This window comes from Misgurnus anguillicaudatus, chromosome 8 (assembly GCF_027580225.2).
Source record: "Misgurnus anguillicaudatus chromosome 8, ASM2758022v2, whole genome shotgun sequence".
In the NCBI taxonomy this organism is placed as follows: domain Eukaryota; kingdom Metazoa; phylum Chordata; class Actinopteri; order Cypriniformes; family Cobitidae; genus Misgurnus; species Misgurnus anguillicaudatus.
The window spans coordinates 13691604-13717463 of record NC_073344.2 but is presented as its reverse complement, the minus strand read 5'-3'; the positions used below and the strand labels follow the sequence as shown (position 1 = coordinate 13717463).

The 25860-nt window shown below is 39.8% G+C and overlaps 2 protein-coding genes across 2 annotated transcripts; both read left to right on the top strand.

Moving 5' to 3' along the window:
* Positions 1–36: 36 nt before the first annotated feature.
* On the top strand, positions 37–21327 carry espl1 (extra spindle pole bodies like 1, separase). Its single transcript, XM_055212377.2, is given in 33 exon segments — positions 37–248; positions 2891–2990; positions 3102–3407; positions 3545–3790; positions 3792–4265; positions 4431–4520; positions 4630–4741; positions 5750–5877; positions 7634–7827; positions 7910–8152; positions 8246–8390; positions 8484–8643; positions 8868–9004; positions 9096–9230; positions 9964–10080; positions 12005–12173; positions 12300–12428; positions 12510–12666; positions 12817–12926; positions 13010–14130; positions 14231–14615; positions 14696–14836; positions 15729–15939; positions 16029–16222; positions 17956–18083; positions 19127–19249; positions 19336–19479; positions 19626–19790; positions 19944–20048; positions 20160–20275; positions 20355–20438; positions 20526–20690; positions 20772–21327. Coding segments are annotated over 32 exon segments (6417 nt in total). The 5' UTR covers positions 37–248; positions 2891–2909; the 3' UTR covers positions 20974–21327.
* Positions 21328–22224: 897 nt separating this feature from the next.
* pfdn5 (prefoldin 5) lies at positions 22225–24177 on the top strand. The gene is made up of 6 exons (XM_073870337.1): positions 22225–22405; positions 22703–22805; positions 22945–22976; positions 23132–23206; positions 23303–23411; positions 23535–24177. Exons 1-6 carry the CDS (start codon positions 22340–22342, stop codon positions 23609–23611), a joined length of 462 nt encoding a protein of 153 aa, XP_073726438.1. The 5' UTR covers positions 22225–22339; the 3' UTR covers positions 23612–24177.
* The last annotated feature ends 1683 nt before the right edge of the window (positions 24178–25860 follow it).

Here is a 25860-nt window from a genome sequence, read left to right as displayed (position 1 = left end):
ATACCCATAATCCATTTCCTGGGCTTTTTGATGACGTCACCGCAAATTCCCGACAGCCTTTGCGCTTTTTTAAAATAAGTGCGCTACTTCTTCGTGCGCCGCTTCTGTCAACAAAATTACGATGAGGAGAAAGTGGAGATTGTAACTAAGTTAATCTTACATTGACATTTATTTAAACCACACGTGTATGCTACAGCTCATACAGGGCGAGTAGTTTATCGCATCTTTTTGGCCATTTGCTGATTTAGGTAAGTTGCACGCTAACACGTTTGTTTACATCATCTGCGTCTTGTTTAAAAATAGAAATAGAAACAGCTGCACACGCCATCGAGGTTGTCTTAATTCAGTACAAAAATATACTTTAGTCCTCGTGAAGTGTAGTTACTGTTATTTCTTTATTTAAAATGTAACGGTTGCTTTGACGTGTGTGGCCGACTGATAACCTCCGAAGGACTCTGGAACGGAAGACTCACTTAGCCAGCTAGCATGCTAATTTTGAATTCAGTGTCCAAGTGAACAATATAATGTAAAGAAGGCAGACTTATTTCAATAACGTGTGTATGTGTTCACTGGACCTAAAAGGTATTTGGGATCATTTAGACACTCAACCCACTCTAGCGAAATATCATAACTAACGTTACCATGATTGGCTGAAGTGTCCAATCAATTCCTAATGAAAAATTCAGCTAAGACCAGCATGAGATGGTTTCATCTGGTGTAGCAAGCTGGTCTAGCTGTGTTTTGGTTACCTTCTAAGATGACAGCTGACCCACCAGATTGACCGTCTTTGAAAGGCTGGGAGGACCATCTTAAACCAGCTACGAGCTTATGGTGGTTTTAGCTGGATTTTTCAGTAGGGATACTTTTCAGATTATGGGTTTTTATTGTTTAATGAAATAATGATTTTCCAATGAAAGCTTTGGCCATGCCAAGATACCTGAAATAGTTTAAATTAACCCTGTTTTTTCCATCTCATTCAGTAAAGTTTTGGTCGCAATCTCTTTCCTGCTGCCATTGTTTATCAGTTTCATAATTTTTGAAACTTTTCTTGGTTCAAACAGCTTGGACTGGTTTTAAAAGTTAACCTAGTCTAAAGTTAAACCCTATGGGATGGTTTCCCGGACAGGGATTAGCTTAAGCCAGGACTAGGCCTTAGTTTAATTCTGAAACATAAATAGTTTTAACAAACATGCCTTACTAAAAACATTACTTGTGTGCATTTTGAGGCAAAACAAAGGGCACTGATGTATTTAAAGATATGTCAGTGCAAGTTGTTTTCAGTTGGGACAGCTCTTACATTTATTTTTAATCATATCGTGAAAATGGGACCTTTTCCATGTTTAAGTGCTATAATTGGGTCCACATTGCTGTTATCAACCTAGAAAATGTGAAAAAGAACAACCCAGTAACTTAGTTTTGGTAAATCATTTTCTGCAAGCATGTGGAAAAATGGGGCATTGAAATTTGGCTCCCCCTGTGATGTCAGAAGGGGATAATACCACCCCTTAATCTGCACTATCCAAACGGCACTGCCATTACGTGCTCACCTCATTTGCATTTAAAATTACACACCCAAAAACGGCACATTTTTGCCCACACCTACGAAGTGGCAATTTTAACATGTTTTAATGAATTATCTACTATTTTGAGCTAAAACTTTACATTTGTACTCCGGGGACACCAACGATTTGTTTTACATCTTAAAGTCTTGTGAAGTGTCCCCTTTAATTATGTTTACATTTAAAGGTTCATTGGTCTAATTTGAATCCAAATAGTAAAACTGATTAGCCCTAACCAATTGCTAGCTGGGTGATTCTCATGAAAATGTAAAAATTGCTTAAATTTACTTTTTTCCCACCATACTTTGAAAAACAAAGTCTGGAAATTAATGGGAACATTAATTTAAAAACTTTTACTTATCATTTAACACTTTTTATAACATAATTTAAAAAATTAGTCCTAAAAAATCTCATTACCGCAACAGTCAGAAAACATCAACACTGACATATTTTCAAAATGACATGACAAACCTGAAAGAACATAATTTGGAGATTCTGCACATGCATTTAAAATCAAAGTATTATGCTTCTATTAATTAAATTAACATTTAATAAGCATCTGTTGCGGTAATGATAATCAAAATGTTGTGTAAGCATTCTGACAAGACAATATTTCAAATTAACTGTAAAAAAATTCTTACCTGGTAGCCATCTTGAAGTAACTGGTCCATGTGCTTGGTCACTCAAAATCAAACTTTATTAAAATTCTGTATGTGTGCTTAAACTGTTCTCAAAAAGTGTTGCGGAGGATGAGAACATCAGGCATGGACACATCATTTTCCTAATTTTTCTTCATTATTATTATACATGAATATTCAGTAAATATTTTTTCTGTCATCTAAAGTAGTCTAGCAAAACATCCATTTATTTTTTTTCTTAATATTTTTGTGTTAATTTGATTAAATTACAACATAACGCATGTTCAAACACAGCCGGACACATTGCGGTAATGAGAATTGCAGCAGAAAATGAGATAAAATTTCCAATTATAAATTCTTATGTTGAAATCACACATTGTGCAAGGTAGAACACAGAATTGTGTTCATTCTGATCCTTTTTAATGTTACTATATTACACATTTTAAAGCTAAAATCATTAGTGCCGTGGTGTTTCAATGGTTTCGTGAGAATCACCCAGCTGATCAAACTAGTTCTTAACAGTCTTAATTTAGCAGCTGTGTGTTAGTAATTGGTTTTTAATCTGTGTTTCAGAATGTAATTTAATACATGCTTAGCTAATAAAGATTAAGGCTTACTCCTGTCCTATTTTAAACCCAGTCCAGCCAATCCCAGGTCTAAAATAATATCTTTAACAATCATTATGTTTAGCAGAAGCAACAGTGAATGCAAAATGAAGTACTTGAGGACAGAGGAGTATGTCCAACAGCTGTCTTCTGTGAAGGACACTATTCTTCTTTACGACAACCTGAAGGTATACAAATAATTGTTGTGTGTGTCAGCGACAGCAGATGGTTTTGATTTCAAATTTAATGCACACTGTTGGAGTTTCATGTTGTTGTCTTTTGTCAATGTTTTACTTTAGAAACATGTGGATGGTGGCCTCGGTCCATATGGCCGAACAATGTGCGATCGTATCATCCGGGCGTGCAACCAGCAGCTGGCCAGTGGCATGTTGGATTTTGCCCATCAGGAGCGACTGGTGGAGTTGGCTGAACTTGCTATTCAAGGGTTTGAATTGGTTGAAGATTCAGGAATGCAAAGCAACCCATTATATCTGGAGAAAATAGTATACCACATCCTACAGAAAGTTGCATCCTTTAAAGCTCACGGCCTTGCTAGTCGATTGGGGCATCTCATGTACAGAAGACTGAAGCATTTTTCTGCAGAGGTAGTTTGCTGCTTTGTTACTGACACCTTGTAATGCATGTACTAGTGCTATTTCTTATGGACCCTCATAATATATCCCCTTTTATAAAGATAGATAGATATCCCCTAATATATCGGTGTTTTTTGTTTTGTTGACAGACCGACGACTTCAACGTTCTGGTGCGAAACTGTTTTGCCGTCTTATGGAACAGTCTCCAGGTTAGCGCGCGCAGCTCCGCCCTCTCTCCAAGAGACAGACTTCACTATCACCTACAAGCTCTGACCTTCAAGCTCCTACAACAGGAGCCCAGCGCTGCGTCCTCTACATCCAAAATTCCTCAGTTTGTGGAGGAGGTGGTAGGGGAATACGAACGATCGTGTAGTTTGACTCACGGTGATGTGAGTTTTTTTAACTTCTGAATTACAAAAACTTTCCCTTGTGCCGTGCTTGGAGCAAGACTCCGAGCAAACGTGCCTTTCACTGGCTGTGAAGTGTGAGGTCTTGTTTAAGGTCTGTAAGCTGCTCTGTAAGAGTCAGTTTTCAGCAGAAGCTGTCGGGTTGTTGCAAGGCGCCCTGGAGGGAATAAAAAGTCCAGGTGCTCTGCGATCGTCCCTGAGTCTTGCAGATCGGGCATTGCAGCTGCATCGTACTTTGGGTTTGGAAGGAGATTGCTGTAAAGCGTTTACTGAATGCGCACGCATCCTAAGGGGGCTGCCCAAAGCCATGTCCAACCCGGAGTGCCATGTGCTGTTAGAGGCTTGCCAGCTGGTTATTTGGGCAGTGGAGGGTGGCCGGAGTAAAGGGATGAACGTGGTCACATTGCTGGCTTGTTTCTCCTTCTTGGAGGAATACCAGGAACTTCTGTTCACACAGCAAAAGGTAATACCGTATAAGCATTACTCATTTTTTTGGGAGAACTATTCTTTTAAATATACCTATAGAAGCTGGCATGCTGTTTAAAAGAAAATAACAATTTTAACCCTTTAAGTGTTATCATTTTATGTGTAGGAATCAAACCCATGACCTTGTGTTTTTGTCTTCCAGGACTCATTTTCACAGCAAGTGCAGTACTCCCTTTGTTTCAGTTTCTACCAGGGCTTCATTAGCACATACGATAGCCTTCACACATCTCTGGTAATACATTAAACTGTCACGAGTCCAATATCCAGGTTGTAGGATGTTAAACACAATGGCTTGAAGCATGTGGTGGATATCCTTTCAGTATATTTATGTGTGTCCTCAGGTGTCTACCGGCGATTCTTTGGACAGAGTGCTGTTGTACTGCAATGCAACTGCAGGACGCATGCTAACTGAATTGCGGACACTAAACAATGACAAGTTTTTGCTTAACGCAGGTATGTCTGCCTCAGATCTGCCTGCTTTTATATAATAAATAGCTTTGACATTAAAGTGATAGTTCACCCAAAAATGAAAATAATGTCATTGATTACTCACCCTCATGTCGTTACAAACTCGTAAGACTGGCGCTCATCCTTGGAAGCACAGCCCAAGACTTTCTACATCTAATCCGAGAGCTTGTTCACCCTTTATTGAAATCTATGTACGGTATACTGTCCATTTCCAGAAAGGTAATAAAAACATCATCAAAGTAGTTAATGTGACATCAGTGGGTCAGTTAGAATGTGTGAAGCATTGAAAATACATTTTGGTCCAAAATGTACAACTTTATTCAGCACTGTCTTCTCTTCCGCGTCTGTTGTGAAGCGCATGTGCGAGACTAAAGTCACGTGACGCGGATGACTTATGGCACGGCTGACGTGTTATCTGGTGCTCCCCAGCTTTTTTTTTTTTGGTCCGCCCGGGCTTTATTTACAGTCTGAGGGAGATGCTGTAATTTTGAAAACAAAAAAACTTTGCAAACATGTCTGAGGATTTCATTTCTCGCGCATGCACGGAAGAGAAGAGAATGCTGAACAAAGTCGCAATTTGTTTTATTGTTGGACCAAAATGTATTTTCAATGCTTTAACACATTCTAACTGACCCACTGATGTCACATGGACTACTTTAATGATGTTTTTATTACCTTTCTGGACATGGACTGTATACCGTACGTATATTTTCAATTAAGGGTCAACAAGCTCTCGGACTAAATATAAAACATCTTAAACTGTGTTTCGAAGATGAACGGAGATCTTAAGAGTTTGGAACGAGTCATTAATTACATTATTTTCATTTTTGGGTGAATTATCCCTTTAATGTCTTTTGTATCTTGTATTCAAGGCAGCATGCGTAAGTTTTTTTTGAATGGTAATCTGTTGTTGCTTACTACTTTTAAATGATTTGCATGTTTTAATGATTGAAAATACTTTTTTTTTTATATATTGTTCTGTCTTCCCTATAGTGTGCGTAATGAATGATGTGGTGTATGAGCTGTTTGACAAGAAGTTGTATGACGGAGCATTTGGTTTGGCTGTGATTGTATGTCAGGAGCTGTTAAAGGATGGCCTACCCTCACTTCCTGTGGACAGGGTAAGACTTCCAATTGCTTATTAAATTACAGTTCATTTAAACGGGACGGAAGCGTTACTGCTTGATGGAAGGCTTGTCTGAAGCGTGACCAACAGCCAATCACAGTGGCCGCAACACATTTTCCGGTCTTCCAATTGGCTGGCTCGCTCTAGGTTATTTGCATGAGGCGTTCTGATTGGCTGACGCATGCATTGGGGCTTAAAGTTGAGAAATGTTCAACTTCTGCTGCAAACAACGGTAGTGAAGTGACGTTGACGGATCCACAATTCAGTTCGGCAATGGATGACCTCACCTATTAAATGGAACATATAATGAAAATCTGACTTTTCCATGTTTAAGTGCTATAATTGGGTCCCCAGTGCTTCTATCAACCTAGAACATTTGAAAAAGATCAACCCAATAACTTTTTTGGTAAACCATTTTCTGCAAGCATATGAAAAAATTGGCAATTGAGATTTGGCTCCCCTTGTGATGTCAGAAGAGGATACTACCGCCTAGGGCTGGGCGATTAATCGAAAAATAACCGAAACCGAAATTCAGAACCTCTAACCGACATTATTTTATCATGTCGGTTATTTCAGTTTTTAATCCTGTTAATACTTTCCCTTTAAAAACAAACTGCTGCGTGTGATGTTGCGTAACTCCGCCCCGTCCTGTCAGTGGCACAGCAGAAACATGGAGGAGAACTCAAACACTGTTTAACTGAGCAGCAGGATCATCTAGTGCCCAAAAGAAGCACAGTACTTTTTTTAAGAAGTACTCGCGAATGTGCAGGCACCTGTGACAAAAATACGGAATGCGCGATCGGGTTTTTACCGCACACGCGCTCAGTTTAATCTACCGATGGGTCTCTAAGCAGCCCGGGTAATGTCATCACATCTCACTCACTCAAAACCGCGAAAAGACGCGACCGCGTGAGTTTAATTAGACACTTCAGAGATGACGGAGAGAGAGAACGGGAGAACTTCTAGTCTACATTAACACCAAAAGCATTACAGATGAGAATAAATGGCTTAGACATCAGTGCCCAGTTAAGAAAAAATGGATTGAATACAAGAAACGTGTAAAGGATAGAGTCCAAGTATGTATTTTGCCCTACTCATCTCATTACAATATGCTATCTGGATACAACTTATTATGTATGTATCTTATGTCTATAATTAGTCATGGGGGTTGTATGATTCTGAAAGTTTCATCAATTGTACATAATGACATGCAACATCTGCATAGAGTTAAGTCTATTTAATATTTTTCAGTAATGCAGTTATTTTGGGAAAAATGTGAATAATTGCATTGCAGGCTGATTTAAGGTGTGCCCTAAACTTTCCAACCTTGTCAGTGAACTATGAGGCAAAAAAATAATCGTTTATTAATCGTAACCGATGTCAAATGTTAGATTAACCGAGGTTTTGATTTTAGGTCAAATCGCCCAGCCCTACTACCGCCCCTTAATCTGCACTATCCAACCACAACACTGCCATTAAGTGCAGAGATCAACTCATTTGCATTTAAAACGACACACTAAAAAATGGCAAAATATTTTAACATGCTATAATAAATTATATGTTATTATGAGCTAAAACTTCACATATGTATTCTGGGGACACCAAAGTTTGTTTTTGCGATAACACCCTTTATTACTCACTTATGTGTGTTGAGTTTTATTATTTGGACTCTTCAAAATAAAGTGCATAAACGGAAATATGAACCTATAACCTTGATATACTGTATAATAAATGTTTGTGTACATGTTCAGGTCAATCGGTGCTTTAAGCTGACCGTCCAGTGCAGCCGACGTGTGGGTCAACTGGAGCGGGCTTTAGACTGGATTGTACGCTGGATTCAAGTTTTGGGGGCGCGGGTTTTGGATCATCTCTCAGAACCTGTGTCGCTGTGGGTCAAAACCAAATGTGATGCAGCACGAGCAGGAGATGAAGACACACGCCTAAGGTAACTTGCACTTGATGTTTGACGTGGGTGGTTAATCGAGCTCGCATGAGTATGTTAAACATCACACTCTCTCTCTTATCAGAACTCTGAGGGATGGTTTGGCAGAAGTGTCGATGGATGAAGAGGTGCTCATGAGTTTATTAGAGGAGGAATTACGCATGTATAAGGAGCAGACAGAAGACACTGCCCAGGAGCGCTACAACACACTGTGTGACCTCTTGGATATCTGTCATGAAGACACCGTACACAAACTGAGACGTGCTTCTTACCTGTGCGAGATGTCACAGGTTGTGTGTTACCAAGACTTTAGCCAACAGACTGAGTGGTAGGTATTTATAATTTTTATGCATGTTCCCGCTTTAGTATTCCTTAAATTGGCACGCTTGAGGACTTTAAAATCTTTCTTTTTGGCAATCAGCTCAGCGGTTGACTTTACCCAGGAGGCTTTGCGGTTATTGGAGGCAGAGCCAGAGACGGCAGAGAATGCTGATAGGTTGAAGGACGAAAAGGCACAGGCCTTCCTGTGGCTGTACATCTGCACTCTTGAATCCAACCTGCAAGAGGTAAGTACTTGAGAGATTTATTTTCATGATGTTTTGAATAAGTGGACTAGTGGTACCTAAGGTAACCATATATATTTTCCTTGAATACCACAGGCTGTGGACACAGAGAAACGATTGCGTGCTGTGCAAGAGGAGAATAAAGTGAATGTCGATCCTGTTCCCACCAACGATCTGGAGTATGAGGAGAAACAGAAATCACAAGAGAGTCAGCTAGTCTATGATGGACTACGCTTCAGTCTACTGGCCGACAGCAGTAAGGCACCCTCATGATACAATTGATATAATTTGGTTTAATTGTGACCCTGCCTGTGAAATCCAGGCTAAAGTCTCATCCAATTATAAGATTAGGAGCATCAAAGTTTGATTTTTGTCATTGATTTTAATGTTTGTCATGAACTTACTCAGTCAATATTAGAGATATAAAGGTTATTTTTTTTAATGGGATGAGACATGCTATTGATTTGTGTCTGTGTTCAGAGCTGAGCGAGCCTTTGGAGAAGAGTTTGTCTTTATGGAGAAGTCTACTCAAGGGGTCCTCACCAGCAGTTAGAGACCCTAAACTCACAGCATCTTCAATCACACTGATGGCTGCCCTCCACACACTCATGGGAAAAGTAGGTCCACGCACATCAACATCCGCAAAAGGCTTCCTTAGTTTGACTCTAGATTTGAACTTGCATTGAATAATAAATGGATCTTTTTCAGCACCTGCAATCTCTGGAGGGATATCAGCTCGCTGCCGCTCTGTTTCGTGGCATTGGCGATGCTCAGAACAGCGCTAATGCCTTTTGCCAAACTGCCAGGATCCTGTTGTATCTAGGGTCCCCTCAGCTCGCCCAGGTGACCTTTTTATGCTTTGAAAAAACTATATTTGAATAACATCAGTGGTTCTCAAACGTTTTGGTGTGCACCCCCTTTCCTTGTTTAGGGTGCATCCCTGTGGGCCCCCCTACAAAGAAAACAATAACACAAAACAATCTCAAACTTAGAATTTAAAGGGATACTTCACCGATTTAGCATTCAGCTTTGTATCTGTAGAAACCTGGCAGTATTACTGAATGACCATGTTTCCCTCCCTCATTTCCCCCTGAGAGGAGAGATATCTGCATTTTGGTTCTGCAAAAAAGTCCTCCGATGATGCAAAAATCGTCATATTACATCATCGGAGGACTTTTTTGCAGAACCAAAATGCAGATATCTCTCCTCTCAGGGGGAAATGAGGGAGGGAAACATGGTCATTCAGTAATACTGCCGGGTTTCTACAGATACAAAGCTGAATGCTAAATCGGTGAAGTATCCCTTTAAATTGTATAATTAAATATGCATTGTTCAATGTAGAAGTGGTGTTGGTTAGTAGCCTTATTTTTCTGAGGTTTAATTTAACCGAATTTATGATGAATGTATTCTATAAAATGTCATAAAACTGGGGCCCCCGGCACCGTCTCACGGCCCCCAGGGACCCGCCCCCTGTTTGAGAACCAGTGCTGTACATGTTCATTGGATAGTTAGTGGCTTACTAACTATCAGAAAGACTAATATCAGAAAGACTAACTATCCTTTATTCATGTTTTAGGAGGAGTTAGAAAAAGCAGAACAGAGTTTGACATCTGACTCAAGCTCAGAGGGCTCGTCTGTAATATCCATGACTGTAATGCTACAGAAAGCACAGATCTGCTATGCTTTAGGACAGGTAATGCTTGCATTGCACACATAAATGTATGTGGGAAATGCAAAAAGATTTTAATCCCTGTCCATACCATTCTTTCTGATTCGAATGCAAAATGTTTGACGTCAATTGAAGTCATCTACCAATAATCCAGTTTGATCCACAAAAGTAAAAAATGAATAATTCACCCAAAAAGGAAAATTATGTCATAATTATTTCATCTTTTACTCTTTCACTGCCATTGACGAGTTAACTCGTCAATTAAAGGCGGTGTGCATGATCTCTGAAGCCAATGTTGACATTTGAAATCACCTAAACAAACACACCCTTACCCCAATCGAATCTGGACCTTCTTTTGATAGACCCGCCCCTTGGTAGATATCGGGTGTGCCTCATAAGCCTTGAAAAGTGAAGCCTCTGGCTCTTTGATCACCCCCCGGTGGCTGGCTGCAGTACAAGTCATAAACCCCGCCCTCTCCATTGAAACGAATGGGACTCTGCTCTAAATAAAAAAAATGATTTACACTTCCAATAAAAGTTTCCGAAAGATGGTTTTGGTCCTTTCAAGTATTTGTTATCACGCTGATATATATTCAAGTGTTCATTATTGTGGTTAGTTTCATTTTAGCTAGTAATTTAATGCTATAGAAACGGGGCTTGTCGTTATGATTGGCGTGGTTGAATTGGTCGCGCAAGTGTTTGGGCGGAAGTTTGATACCGCGGCTCCGCCTCTGGCTCCACGGACGATTCCTTCTTCGCATGCCTTGGCTCCAAACTGACGTTTTTACGCTTCAATTCATTACAATGGTGGGAGGCGACGTCGCGTCGTCCCTATTTTTTTACAGTCTATGGTAGATACGCACTTTACTGCCGATTGGCTACAAATGTGTTTTGGTACTTGGCCCGACTCCTTTTTCCAAAGTGTTTTTCAAAAATTATGCACCCTGCCAATGGCGAGTTTTTCCGGCAATCCGTATTTCTGCTATTATCCACCTGGTTGTGCTCTTACCCAACTTATAAAACCTGGAAATATTCCCTTAGGGCAAACAGTTCAAACTCCATGTATGATTTGATATCTTCACAAAAATGCAATTATCTGAGCTTTTTGCTCAAAATTTGGTGTTTGAAGAAACCTACCCATATTTAAGAGGTAATAAAAAAGAACACATTAAGGTAGAATTGAACTTTTTCTTTGAAAGCAGAGGGTCTGTTTTTTTCCCCATTTATTATATTGTATGTTTAGATATTTAAAGAAGAACATTTTCTGGAAGGCATTAAACTTTTTTGTGAAAAATCATGGCAACTTTTTTTTAAACGCTGTTGGGGAAAGAGTCAAGTTTTTTTCAAACATGTATACATTTCTTTGTTCTGCTGTACACAAATAAACATATTTAAAAAAAGATTTGTAATCAAACAGATCTGGGGCATCACTCACTTCCATAGGATTTACTTTTTCTTACTATAAAAGTGAATGGTGCCCCAGATCTGCTTTGTTCCGAACCTTTTCAAAATACCTTCTTTTGTGTTCAGCAGAACAGGTTTGAAACAGCTTGAGGGTAAGTAAATTATTTTTCTGTGAACTATCCCTTTTTAGATTTAGTAACCTTAAGTTTTTAGTCTCCATAAATTGCATTTGTATACTCATTCCTGGACCACTTTTCTACCCATCTACTCTAATTTAAACTCCTGAATTTGGGCTGTCCCCTCTGTCAGAGCGTGGGTTTACTCCGGTTTTCTTCCACAGGCCAAAACATTTAAGTACGAAAAATTGGAGATGCCCAATTGCTCTCCCCAACATATGTGTGGATTAACTTGTGTATGGAACCAGTTCTCACCATAAATGTAACCATAGATGCTGGAATGGCGTGAAGAATAAATAAATAAAGAAAAAATGTATGCTATTAGTTTTAATTATTAGCATTTATTTATACATCTCACTCTCTTACAGATGGAACATGGTGTTTTTTGCCTGATGCAAGTAATTAAGGAGTCCACTCGGCATCATTCCAAGAGCTGGTACCTGCTCAGGGCACGAGCACTGCAGACAGCCAGTGACTACTTGAGCCTGGACACGCAGACTTTAGACACGCAACTGCGCCAGAGCATCATTGAACATGGTCAGATCACATTTAGTGCAAATGTTTTTTATGTGTAAATCCATTCAAACTTTTATTAGAGCAAACCACCTTGCTTGGCCACAAATGATGTCTGTGTGTGATAATGTAGTGGATGGTGTTTTACAGGTTTGAAAACTCCAGATACAGCCCAGTATGAAGGACTGAAGCTATTGTGCAGCTTAGTGATGATGTTGCTGGGCAGCGGGTTTTACGGAGCTCCCGGATCAAACACAGACACTCGCTTTGTGGATCAAGGTACCACCAGTTTACCACAAAACACTTAAATATGCACTGCATGTAAATGCTGCAATGGGCGCTTGTGCTTTTTCTCCATAGGAGACAGCGTTGTATTTAAGTGGCTGTTGTTGAGCGAGGTACTGGTGTGTTCTGAGAGGATGGTGGCAATAAGGAGCAGCAGCGGGGCCGTTCATGAAGCTAAAGCTCAGTGTCTAGAGGCCCTCAAACTGGCCACCAAACTACAGAACCTCAGCCAGTAAGTGCATTAACTATTAAAATGTGTATGACTGTTCACATATCTTGTTTTGGACATCAAGTCACCACTGTAAGTGCTTTACTTAAGCTTGAATATGTGCATTGAATGCTCGCTTGCATATTTAAAATGACATTTCATCTGTGTTTGTAGCTGTGCCGAGCTGTTGGTTTTGAAAGCGGAGCTGGAGTTGATGAAGGGAGCAACTGAAGCAAGTGGTTTGGATCTAGAGCAAGTTAGAAACTTACTGGATTTGTGCACGGGTAATGGTGAAGTAAAAGTCACCCATTTCACATCTCTCATTTTGGAGCTATTGCTATTAACATGTCATCTTTCCTGCATGTAGATTTTGGCCAGGGGCAACAAGCGAAGAGTGAAATGAAAATAAAACCACGCAAAGGTCGACCAGCTGCCCCTGCTTCCTCTGGTGACGTTCTTGAGGAAGAAGAGGACCTGAGTGGAATCCTCAGCTCTCGTGCCCTTCTCAAGGAGCCTGTCGAAACCTTATCTAGATTAGGAAGCCAAGGAGCATCTCCCCCTCTAAAGTGCAAACGCCAACGTTGGCTTTCCTGCCTGAACCATGCCGAGACCTGCTCCTGTCCTTGCTGCACCGAGCTCGGTGTGGCTCGCGTCAGTATCCATTGGGCCCTGATACAGGCAGAACTCCAATCGGACCAAGAGCTCTCCCGCCGACTTCGTCACTTTGCCAGGAAACGTTGCCGTAGTGTAATAGCTAAGCTCCAAAGCAGTCTGGGTGCTTTTGTGTCTTCAAAAAAATCAACTAGGCAAGGTTTGACAGTGCTCCAGGCATACCAGGGTAGGGTGCATTTGGCCACCGTGTTTCAGCTTCTCAGGACGGGAGATAAAGGTAAGGCTGCGGCCTTGTGGGAGGAGATTGAGGCAGGATTGGAGGCTGTGAAGCCTTCAGGAGCAATGACACCAGAACTTGGACCCATCAGGGCTGCCCTACTAGGAGCTAAAGCCGTGGCTTCCTGTTTAGCGCTGGCCATGAAGAAACAGTGCAATCCTGAAGAACTCTTCTCTTCTGCGTGGTGCTGGAACCCATCAAAGATTAAAACGCAACTAAAACCTAAAACAGAAATGAAGCAAAGAGCCAAAAGCCAAACTAAAGAAACCACTGCAGGTTCCAAGAAAGCTGAAGATGTGGTGCCTAAAATTACCATCTCCAAATCCTCTGTGGTTTTCAAGACGCCTAAACCACCAAGGACTTCCCGGCCCAAATTTGGCTCCACTAGCACTAGTATTGGCGATCTGAGATCATTTGATTTCAACAATGAGGTGCCTGAGATTTCTGTAAACCTAACACCTGCCAGCAATCGTGTGGCTGCCAAGGCGAAAGTTGCCTCGAAGGGATCATTCGAAGTTTACAAAGATTCTTCTCCTATAGAAGTGAAATCTGTGGCTGTGCCTGCCGCACCTAAACGGACCAAACGCTCTCGATTTAAGGTTTCCACTTATTTATGTGACAAACCAAGCTAGTTATTTTTTGCGATTTGATGTTTTCTACAAAATGTGTAAAATTTGAATTTTATGTCTTCTATCTCAGGTTGAGTTCAGTGATGAGAGCGACACTGAAACTGCACCTGTCGTAGTGGAAAAGTCGGAGAAAAAGCGAACCGCTTCCAACTCCAAAACCCCTCGCACACCTAAACCAGCGTTGAACTCCAACCCCAGTGACGCCAAAGTTCCCGTAGAGCCAGATCGTCCTCGAAGAGCACGAACCGCTAAGAAGAGCACAGCCCTTCCCTCCACCAGCTGTCTCTCTTCTGACGAAGATGCCTCCCAACAGACACGCCCACGAAGGGGCAGGTCGAAGAAGGATCAAGGTTTAGAGGTTACAGGAGAGCCAGAAAAGTTGAGGATGATTAAAGAGGAAGATGAAGAGGTTCGACTGAATATCAGCTTTGAGGAGCTCAAAGTCTCAGACACAGGTGTGTAAAACAAAACTGTAATTGCGTGACTTTGAATTATATTGGACTAATTGGTTTTGTGCGTGCGTGTGTGTTTCTAGGCAGCCCAGATGCTGATTGTGAGGTGCTGAGGAGAGATCTGACTGCAGATGTAGGGCGAGAGTGTTTCAGTGAGCTCAGGAGGGTTGGACAGAACGGTCCTGGAGCTCACACACCCCTACCACATGAACATACTGCCTGGGGTAACACAAAGTCCTTTAAAAACATAACGCATACAAAAAACCAAAGAAGGAAGATTTTGGTTATATAGGCAGGCCCAGATGGAATCATAGGATTTGGGTTTAGGGTTGGGTTTGCTGGGTGGGTTTTAATATGGGTGGGTAAAATGTGCAAAATGAAGCTGAGAGTACTTAAAGGATTAGTCAATTTTCTTTAAAAAATTCAGATAATTTACTCACCACCATGTCATCCAAAATGTTGTCTTTCTCTGTTCAGTCGAGAAGAAATTATGTTCCCCGAGGAAAACATTCCAGACTTTTCTCATTTTAATGGACCCCAACACTCAACAGTTTTAATGCAGTTTAAAATTGCAGTTTCAAAGGACTCTAAACGATCTCAAACGAGGCGTGGTGGTCTTGTTTAGTGAAATGATTGTCATTATTGGCAAGAAAAATGGAAAAATGCACTTTTAAACCACTACAACTTCTCTTCCTCCGGCTGTGTGACGCCCCAGTGCGACCTCACGTAATTGCGTAATGACGTCGAAAGGTCACGCGTTACTTATGTGACTTTCGCTAGATAAGACCCTTATGCCTCATTTAAGATCGTTTACAGTCTTTTAAAACTGCAATTTTAAACTGCATTAAAACTGTTAAGTGTTGGGGTCCATTAAAGTCCATTAAAATGAGAGAAATCCTGGAATGTTTTTCTCAAAAAAACAATTTCTTCTGGACTGAACAAAGAAAGCCATCAACATTTTGGATGACATGGTGGTGAGAAAATGGACTAATCCTTTAATTCGTTGTAATGTAGATGTAAATATGATCTTTGTATGAACTACGTCACTCATCTTCTCCAGAAATTTTGTGTCATACGCTAACATTGAAGTAAATATATGCATTTCCTTCTATTTAGCTGACCTGTCAATGGAGGCCATCCAGTCCTACCTGCGCTCATCATGGCTGCTCCTCCATCACTTCCCGCCTCCTTTTTATCCTCAAATCTGCTCACTCCTCGCTCAGTCACTAGGTCAGACTGATCCCATCACCACAGCAATGCTGCACGCACAGTCACTGGGGGTGTCCACCCGGCACCACATGACCCGTCACGTGGCTGGCCAGTTCAGGTCAGTCACCACTGAATTTCAGAATATTTACTTGTCTTCAAAGAAAATCTAAGACCCCTACCATCTTTTATTTTTTTCTATTTCTATAGGAAACTGAAAAAATCATGTAATGATGTCACTGAAGGTCTTGGTGCTCTGAGGCTGGAGGAAACTGGAGGGGTGACTCGGTCTCAAAAACTATCTTTGCTGGAGAACATCTTTTCGTTCGCGTCATCGAACCCAAACCAGTTTCCACATACACACTGCCAGCAGTTCACGCAGCAACTGAAAGATTTACCAGCAGGTAACTCTTGCGTGTTCATGTTCAGGGGTCTCATTTATAAAACTGTGCATAGGATCCTTACTAATGGCGCTTTTTCATTGCACAGCACCGCACGGTTCGGTCTAGTTTGGGTCGGGTCAGCTTACTTTTGGGAGCTTTTCCATTGGGTGCAGTACGTAGTACCCGATACTTTTTTACGTACCACCTCGGTTGGGGTTCCAAGCGACCCGAGCTGATACCAAACGTGACGCGAAAACACTGTAGATCACTGATTGGTCTGAGAGAATCGTCACGTCATCGCTATAATGTAAAAGATTAGCTTTACCTCAATGCTAGCTTGCGCTGCCTCGAGCAAACATGTTGTCATCTGCTCTGCAATAAGTTCCCAAACTCCCATTTAGCGATGAAAAATATACACATGTTGAGAATCCGGGACACCATAACAGTTTTTTCCAGACTTGCAGTCTGTGGCGGAACATTTGCGACGAGCACGTCAGCATTATATATGCTTAAATGCAACCTAAATGAGGCTCAGGGGAGCGCCGTCGGCTGACGCCGCGGGTGTTTGTACAGAAACTGTCATGTGAGACAGAGGTATAGTGATAAACGCGATGTGCAAACATCTATTTGTGGTGGTCAATTTTAATTTTGTGGCGGTCAATTTTAATTTTGTGGCGGACTGATCAATAAATAAATGTCTGGGAATGTACAACGACACTCTCACTTGTATGATGTCACAGCAGGCAGCGCAAATATAACGACACGCCTATAATCCCTCCCACTGCGAAGTGATACTAAACTCAATGGAAAAGCTAACCAAGCCAAAGTGAGGTGAGCTGACCCGACCCAAACTAAACTAAACCGTGGGGTACTATGCAATGGAAAAGCGCCATAAAAGTCTACGTATGCACAAAAGCCAAAATGGCATATGCCAAAAAAAATTTAAACTTCTAAAACAAAGCAATGTGCCCTTTATAAATCACAGATCACCTGCAAGTGTGCGTACTAGGGATCGACCGATATGGATTTTTCAGTGCCGATGCCGATACCGATTTTTGTTTCATCAGCCTTAGCCGATGACCGATACAGGCTGCCGATTTTCTTGAGCCAATATTTGGAGCCGATACTGGTTTTGCTCACTCAATTTACATCATAAAAATTATGTAAAAAATGGCATGTTTTAAAAAGAGATGTTATTAGTTTGCACAGTTCTTACATTTATTGTAGTCTAGGACTAGTCTAATCCCTGTCCAGGAAACCGCCCCATAGAGATGAAAAAAAACCCACTTTGTTCAGATATGATCAGCTGTTAACCCGAACTTTCAATGTTGTCATGAAAAGGTTGGTTGTTTTTAGTCACATGACCTGCAATCGCTTGCGGGTTCCAGCACTCCGTCTGTAAATTATGCCGGAAAAATCGGCAAACACGGCAGCCATGTATCGGCCGATGCCGATACACATAAAACTTGCAAATATCGGCCCGATATATCGGCCGGCCGATATATCGGTCTATCACTAGTGCGTACATGAATCATCTGTAGATCCCACCATGCAAGCCCATTCTCCCATTTTTATTTTTTATAGAGTACAACCTTTGTGTGAGAACTACGCCAGTTCCCCACTTTATAAATGAGACCCCAGATCTGTTTCAGTTTCTCACGCAATCATTTTGAATGTACCTTTTGTTGTGGTAATAAAGAATGTTAGGGTATTATGTTACCGATTAAAATTGCAATTGACTCTTTTTGATGTAGGAATAACAGTGTGCCTGCTTTCACTTGCGGGTGTGGATCCTGATGAGATTGGCGGTACTATTCTACTTACCCGACTGCAGCGAAACTCTGCCCCAATAACCGTGAGGATCCCTACTACAGACAGAGAGGTAAACTTGTTGGGACTAGAAATCTGTGTTCTGCTTGGAGACAGCGCTGCCATGTTTGCAACGTCTTCAGGTCTTGTTACAGCAACACCTGTCATATACTGCGCATGCACAAAGACAGGGGATGTCATTTTATGACGATAAGCACTAGGGTGGACATATCTTCCCCATTCATATCAATACCAGTGACGCATCTTGTTAATATTAAAGGGACACTCCACTTTTTTAGACAATATGCTCATTTTCCAGCTCCCCTAGAGTTGAACATTTAATTCCTACCATTCTGGAATCCATTCAGCTGATCTCTGGGTCTGGCGGTACCACTTTTAGCATAGCTTAGCACAATCCATTGATTTGACTGATTAGACCATTATCATCACGCTCAATAATAACCAAAGAGTTTGGATATTTTCCTATTTAAACTGACTCTTCTGTAGTTACATCGTGTACTAAGACTGACGGAAATTAAAAGTTGTGATTTTCTAGGCCGATATGGCTACGAACTATACTCTCATTCTGGCGTAATAATCAAGGACTTTGCTGATGTAACATGACTGTAGCAGGCGTAGTGCCCGAAAATAGTCCCCTGCTATTGAAAGATACTAAGGGGACTATTTTCAGGTGCTGCGTAATATCATTGTGCCTGCTGCAGCCATGTTACGGCAGCAAAATCCTTGATTATTACGCCAGAATGAGAGTATACTTTTATTTTTCCGTCGGTCTTAGTACACGATGTAAATACAGAAGAGTCAAGTTTTAAATAGAAAAAATATCAAAACTCTTTGGTTATTTTTGAGTGCAATGCTAAATGGTCTAATCAGATTCAATGGATTATGCTAAGCTATGCTAAATGTGGTAGCGCCAGACCCGAAGATCAACTGAATGGATTCCAAAACGGCAAGAATCAAATGTTTAACTCTAGGGGAGCTGGAAAATTTTCAAAAAAAGTGGAGTGTTCCTTTAATTATCTTTGACTGAAGGCTTTTTTTACTGCATTATCTGATTTGTTGCATGAGTTTACATGGGTAGTCTTTGTCATTCTTTAGCGTTCTATTACCATGCTGTTGGAAGAAATGGACGGAGTGTTGAAGGGGCAGAAGGAGGTGAGCACAGTGGCGGAAAAATCACAGTGGTGGGAGGGACGCAAGGCTTTGGATGCTCGCGTGGAGGTGAGAAATGAGATAAATGGGAGTAATGTTGGATGTACTCAAGCTAGCAGTTTTTTTGACTCTTATCTGTTTCCCTTCCTTATCAGAAAATGCTCGAGGACATGGAAGAGGTTTTAGGGGTGTGGCGAACTTTACTCCTTCCTTTGACCTCTGACCCTGAGCTTGAAGTTCAGATTAAACGCCTCCAACAGACACTGAAAGGAACAAAGATCACAGAGGACACGCTTAAGGTACTGTATATGGTGTTTCTCAATTCTTGCGCCCCCCAGAATGCTTTAAATGTTTCCCTAAATAAAACTGAGCACTTTGATGAGTGCTACTAGTGGTAAATACATCATTTTTTGTTTTCATAAACCGTGTCTGTTTCTCTGTTAAGGTGGTTCTTTCGGCATCTCCACTCCTTTCCCTGCCTGACCTACAGTCTCTTGTGGAAGGAGTGGGTCTGTATGATAAGGACTTGTTGAAGCTTCTCCGGGTTGTTGTGGCTGAACTGAAAGGGAGGGAGGAGCCACAGGGACATACAGTTCTGATCTTAGACAAGGTATAGTGTCATGATTTACTACTGTGTCCTTTTTTTCGCTGGATTAATTATAAATATATAATGGTTATAAGAAGTGCTAGCTGCCAGTCATATTACTAGTTATGTAATTCCGAATCTGTGTTGTGTTATGTAACTATATATTGTTTGCTCCAGTACTTGCAAAGGTTGCCATGGGAGAACATTGCTTGTCTGAAATCTCGTTCTGTCACTCGCATGCCCTCATTACATGCTGTACTTGGACACGGTCACCTTAAAGAGGTATCTGTTAACCATTGCAAGCACAATATTTATTACAGAAAGGGATAATACAATCCTTAATACAATTCACCCCAAAATGAACCCAACAACTATGAATGTGCCTTTTCATAGATGGATTCAAGCTGTGTGTTGTCTTCTGGTGTGAACCCTAAGAAAGTTTATTATGTCCTGAACCCTGATGGAAACCTGCCTGATACTGAGAAACGCTTTAAAGATTGGTTTACCGGGTAAGTTGCAAAAATAAGGACGCTTGCATGCCCACCATTGTGTAGCTCGAGTTTACAATTTGCCATCTATCCTGTCCAGTGAGCGAGCATGGCAAGGGGTTTGTGGAACCGCTCCTGATTCAGATAAACTACAAGAGGCCCTCACTACCAAAGATCTCTATATGTGAGTGAAACTGATGAAGAACTGCTGTCATCATTATTGTGTGCTTTACAATAAATATCTATAAGTATCTATACATTTATGGTGCAGTTACATAGGACACGGAGCAGGAGCCCGTTTTTTGGACGCTCAGAGGGTTTTGAAAAGCTCTGTGCGGGCAGTGGCTTTGCTGTTCGGTTGCAGCAGCGCTGCGCTCAGTGTACTTGGCCAGCAGGAAGGAACAGGAATCATTCTCAGCTATCTGACCGCAGGATGGTAATGTACACATAAATGTGCTGAATTATATTTTATCAAATAAATTGCTTTATCATTAAATATTCATTTTGTCTGCACCAGCCCATTAGTGCTTGGTAATCTGTGGGACGTGACGGATCGGGATTTGGATCGCTTCACATCAGCTCTTCTCCAATCCTGGCTCTCTGCTGGGCCTGGCTCGTCTCTTCTTCAGCATTTAGGCCAATCACGTAACGCCACACACCTCAAACATATAATTGGTGCTGCTCCGATTGCGTATGGTTTGCCTGTGTACATTCACTAGCTCAGTTTTATTTTTAAATACTATTTTATTCACAGCCAATTGTAATGAAATGTTTTGGTCTCTCTTGTGTAAAGTTAAATATTAAGCCTGTGTACATTTATAAAGAATAAAGCGCCACTTGAACTTCACTCAACTTGAGTAAAATCTATGACAACCTCGAACTTTGGCGATCCCAAAGTGTTTAGCTATTTTTAATGTTAAGTGCTTTCATATTTGTCACAATAGCAATTGTTTTTTGTATTTCTTGTGACCTACTGATTTTTTTTTTTTTTAGGTGTAAGTTTTATTACATTTTTGTATTTGTGTTTATGTTCTACATTTTTAAATTAAAATACACGCTGCTTTAAAATGACACACTTCCTGGCAATTGCAATTATTTCAACTTCGTACTGTGTGGTGGTGATTAGACACGCAATAAAATAAAACCTAAAACAATTACAAGCAATGCATTAGAAATTAAAAATATAAAAAGTATGTGACATAATTGGTATATTCAAAATATATTGCAATCCTACTGTATGTATGCAAGTCATATGGGGAAAAATGTAACTTGGGATTAAAACTACTATACAGATCCCTACTATTCAGAATACGATATTTTCGTAAATGACAGTAACCACAGAGTTAACGCTACCTATTGACTTCCATAGTATTTGTTTTCCTACTATGGAAGTCAATGGATACCGTCAACAAAATATCTTCTGTTCCCCAGAAGAAACTCATACAGGTTTTGACCAATATGAGGGTGAGTAAATTATTTTTGCGTGAATAACGTGTTTAATTTTTATGTTTCTGATATTAACAGTCATTCAAAGTTGCAAACAAAACCACAGTGTACAATTTTATAAAGTTTGATTTTCAATATACAGTTGAACTCTCTGTAATAAAGCTTCTTACTCATTTTCCATTAGACTATCTTAACGTTACCTAGAACCCACATAGAAAATGCAACGCACTTTCGTTAAATTTTGGTACGGCTATCTAAACATTAAACATCAATTTAATAGGTATGTTCGATTTTGTCTGGCGCCGCGTGGATGACGTCAAAATACCGCGAGAGCGAGTAGAACGTAGCCTTCTCTGTATGATTTCTTGCATCGCTCTCGCGGTACTTTGACGTCGATTCTTGCGGCACGCATGAAGTCTCCCATTTCTCAACTCAAAGACTGCAGCCTCCGGAGGTCGCATTTGTAGGCTTATTTCAGAATATTAACAATTATAAAGTTGACTATTATTTTTAGTTAATCGTACATTGTTGCAGCCTTCGGATTGAAAAAAAACGGCCACTGAGTCGAACAAGCATATTGTTAAAAGTCCTTTGTTTCATTTCCGTTCGACACGGAAGTATTCCTCGGCCTTTATCAACATGGCGGTGAATCTCACTGAATTAGCTCTTCCACAATTAGAGAGCTTAAAAACTCAGCTTGACCAGGTAATGTGTGGTATGAATACAATCATAACTGATTTTACATTAAACTCCAACTTGCTGTGATATTTTCCTGTCAGTAGTTCACTAACTTACTCGCACACAGCGGCTCTGTCAGTGTCAGGCTGTCTGCGCGTGTGCTGTTAGTAGCACTAACGTGCATTAATGTAACCCTCTTAATATCACCATACTTGTATTTTTTGTTCTTAATTAGCAATTGTTTGTACATGTTCGTTACCTCCTGGGGTAAGATAAAATCCATCAATGCTGTTAACATCAGATATTGCATGATTTTTTTTCTAGGAAACCGAGTTTCTGTCATCATCCATAGGTCAGCTGAAAGTAGTTCAGACAAAATATGTGGAGGCCAAAGACAGTTTGAATGTCCTTAACAAGAGCAATGAAGGTGAGGTTTTTAAGATTTTACTTTGAAATGCTGTCAGCATCCCATAATCATGTATTTGTATTATTGTGTATACATATACTGTACTTCTATTCTATATATGTTGTTCTTATCTGTGTCCCTGTACTTTTTTGTATTTCAGGAAAAGAGCTACTTGTTCCCCTCACCAGTTCTGTATCCTCTTAACAGTTCTTGATCAATTAGATTTTTTACTTAGAAAATATTTTTCCACCATTAATGTACTAACAGAATCACTTGGGGCGTTTTTATATTATATAACTTAAATCTTCAACAGATTGTTAGTTGTTCCCCTAACTCCCTTATTGCAGATGTATGTACCTGGAAAGCTGCATGATGTAGACCATGTTTTAGTTGACGTTGGAACAGGTTACTATGTGGAGAAGGTAAGGCAGGATCTTATAAATTAAATGGATAGTTTTATTTTCCATGTAATTTGTATTTTTGGTACAATGTTAGTACATTTTCTTTTACCCCTTTAGAAAGTAGAGGATGGTAAAGAGTTCTTCAAACGCAAAATTGACTTCCTTACAAAACAAATTGAGAAAATTCAGCCTGCCCTTCAAGAAAAACATGCCATGAAGCAAGCTGACTTTTTGTTTGCTTTACTCTGTTTAGAATGAGAGTTGGATATATGTATTGTTGTATTCATATCATTTTTACTGTATTTAAGTGGCATTTTCATTCATTCCTTTTTTTACTCTTGTGAAGCTGTGGTAGAAGTCATGAACATGAAGCTCCAGCAATTGCACAGCCAACAAGCATCACAGTCTGGTACCACGAAAGCCTAAAGGATCGGTAAACAATCAGGACAGATTCTGAGGATTCAACTTCTGTATCACTCCAGTATGCATTCTTGAGACAGTACTTGATGTCTCATTTTCCTGGAAGTATGTCCAACAGTTGCCTGCATTGAACACTTATTAACTTATTCTGTTCCACATTTTCATACTCACATTTTGGTAAAAAAAACAAACCTTGGCCTTGCATGTGGTTCTTATACATAATGCCACACACGTCTGGGATTTATCTTTTAAAGGAAGAACATTCTGTGGCAACATTTGAATATAGACAGCTTTGTTAATACAAATTGCTAAAAATATTGGCTGAAGAAATTGTTCTCGTTCGGCTTAAAGTGAAATTGCGGTGTATTTTTAGTATTTTTTACTTATTTCATCACTGTCATTTATGATTTGCATTGCTTTGAGCCAAATGAAAACACCACAGTTGTCCGCAACAGATAAATTGACGGTCCATGTTTAAGACGTTTATCTTTATGACTACTGTAAATGTTTATTTAGGATTTTTTTTTGTTCTGTGCTGGGCAAAATACATTAAAATGACATTTCAAAACTTACATCACTTATTTGTGTTTCATTCATGAAAATGTAAGAAAAATTACAGTTACAAAATAAGTTTATTAAAATAAAAACATAAAATTTAACCAAAAGCAGTGATGTTATAAACAAGGCATTTATCTTAAGATGGTCTCAGTTTCACAAGAATTTCCTCTAAAAATATTAAACTCCTAAAAGAAAACAAGTTAATAAAAGTATAATACATTTATAATAAATATAACACCCTGTGGGCCGGCCACGCACCCACATCATAGGGAAGGAGCCTACTTAATATTTGTTTAGTGACACTATTCGTTTTTAAAACATTGTTGGCCTTTACATGTGTTTTTTGTCCATTTAGAATCACACACAGTAATATTTAATATTTTATTATTTTTATATTTTATTTTCATATTATTAGAAGCAAGGTGTTTACCATTAGATGCTCAGGTGTTTCAAAAGTAGAGCCATTCTTGTTTCCCAACCCACTTAACCCTTATAAGTCCCTTGGTGTCAAAGCCACTTTTCTTTAGTTAAATAAAAAATGGTTCCCTTCAATAAGATTTTGTGACATTTCTAGATTATCTGTCAATATTCATATTTAAAAAACTGCACTTGATTCTGTCGTTCTGAAGTGTGTAATTTTTTTTTTAAAGAAGCCCTTGGGGGTCTAAATGACCTAAATTTGAAAATGAATGGAAAATACCAAAAAATATATTTTTTAATTATTTGTCAAAAAAAATCAATGTTCTGTTGCGACGATCGTAACAAACACGTAAAAGTATGACTGCCACAGAGAGCATTTCTTAGAATTTGGCAAAAAAACAGGCACAGATGCAGAACAAAGATGTAAAGTGGTGGGCTCTATAATGCTCACACAGGTGCTTGCACAAACATACATGCGCGCACATACATACACACACACAAAGAAAGACAGTCACACACAAACATGCATGTGACACACACAAAAGTATAACTGCCACAGAGAGCATTTTTATAGATTAGAACCTCAAAATGTCCCCACAAGGTCAAAAATTTACTGGTATTCCTATCTCACCGTGATAATAACAAGGTACACACACAAACTTACATTGTCAAATTTCTGTGGCATTTTGTCAAAACGGACATTTCAAAATGCATCAAAAACTACAAAAAATTAAATACATTTTTTATGTCCTTTCTAATGTTTATATATACAAAAATTTACAAAAAGTATTACTGAAGTAGTGATGTTAGCAGTTGGCCACATCCAGTGAAATGGATGGGTCTCTATGGGCCTCTGCTGGTCAAAATGATTTATTTCCTGAACTGTAATTCTTTAGTTTTTTTTTTCTAACCAGCAGATGGCTGAATTCAACACATAACATCTAGATTCTAGATCAATATCTTAAAACAATTTAATTAAAATGTAGATAATTTATGTGAATTTTTCATTTTAAAAAATGCAAGTTAATGCATAATGGTGTAGTTCAGGAATTTAGTGGTAAACAGGTTCAAAAGTACTTAATATCTCCAAAACACAGCATCATAGATGGGAAGTAAAAAAACCTTGATAGATTATTTGTGTATCATTAAATTGTTTATTTTTCAATTTCAATTTCTGGAGTCATTTTGACCCACACAGACATCTAATGTAAACAGGAAAATCTGGGATTATGAGGGTTAAATGGGGCGAACCGCAGCTCATGTCGCCCCGTTCCTCA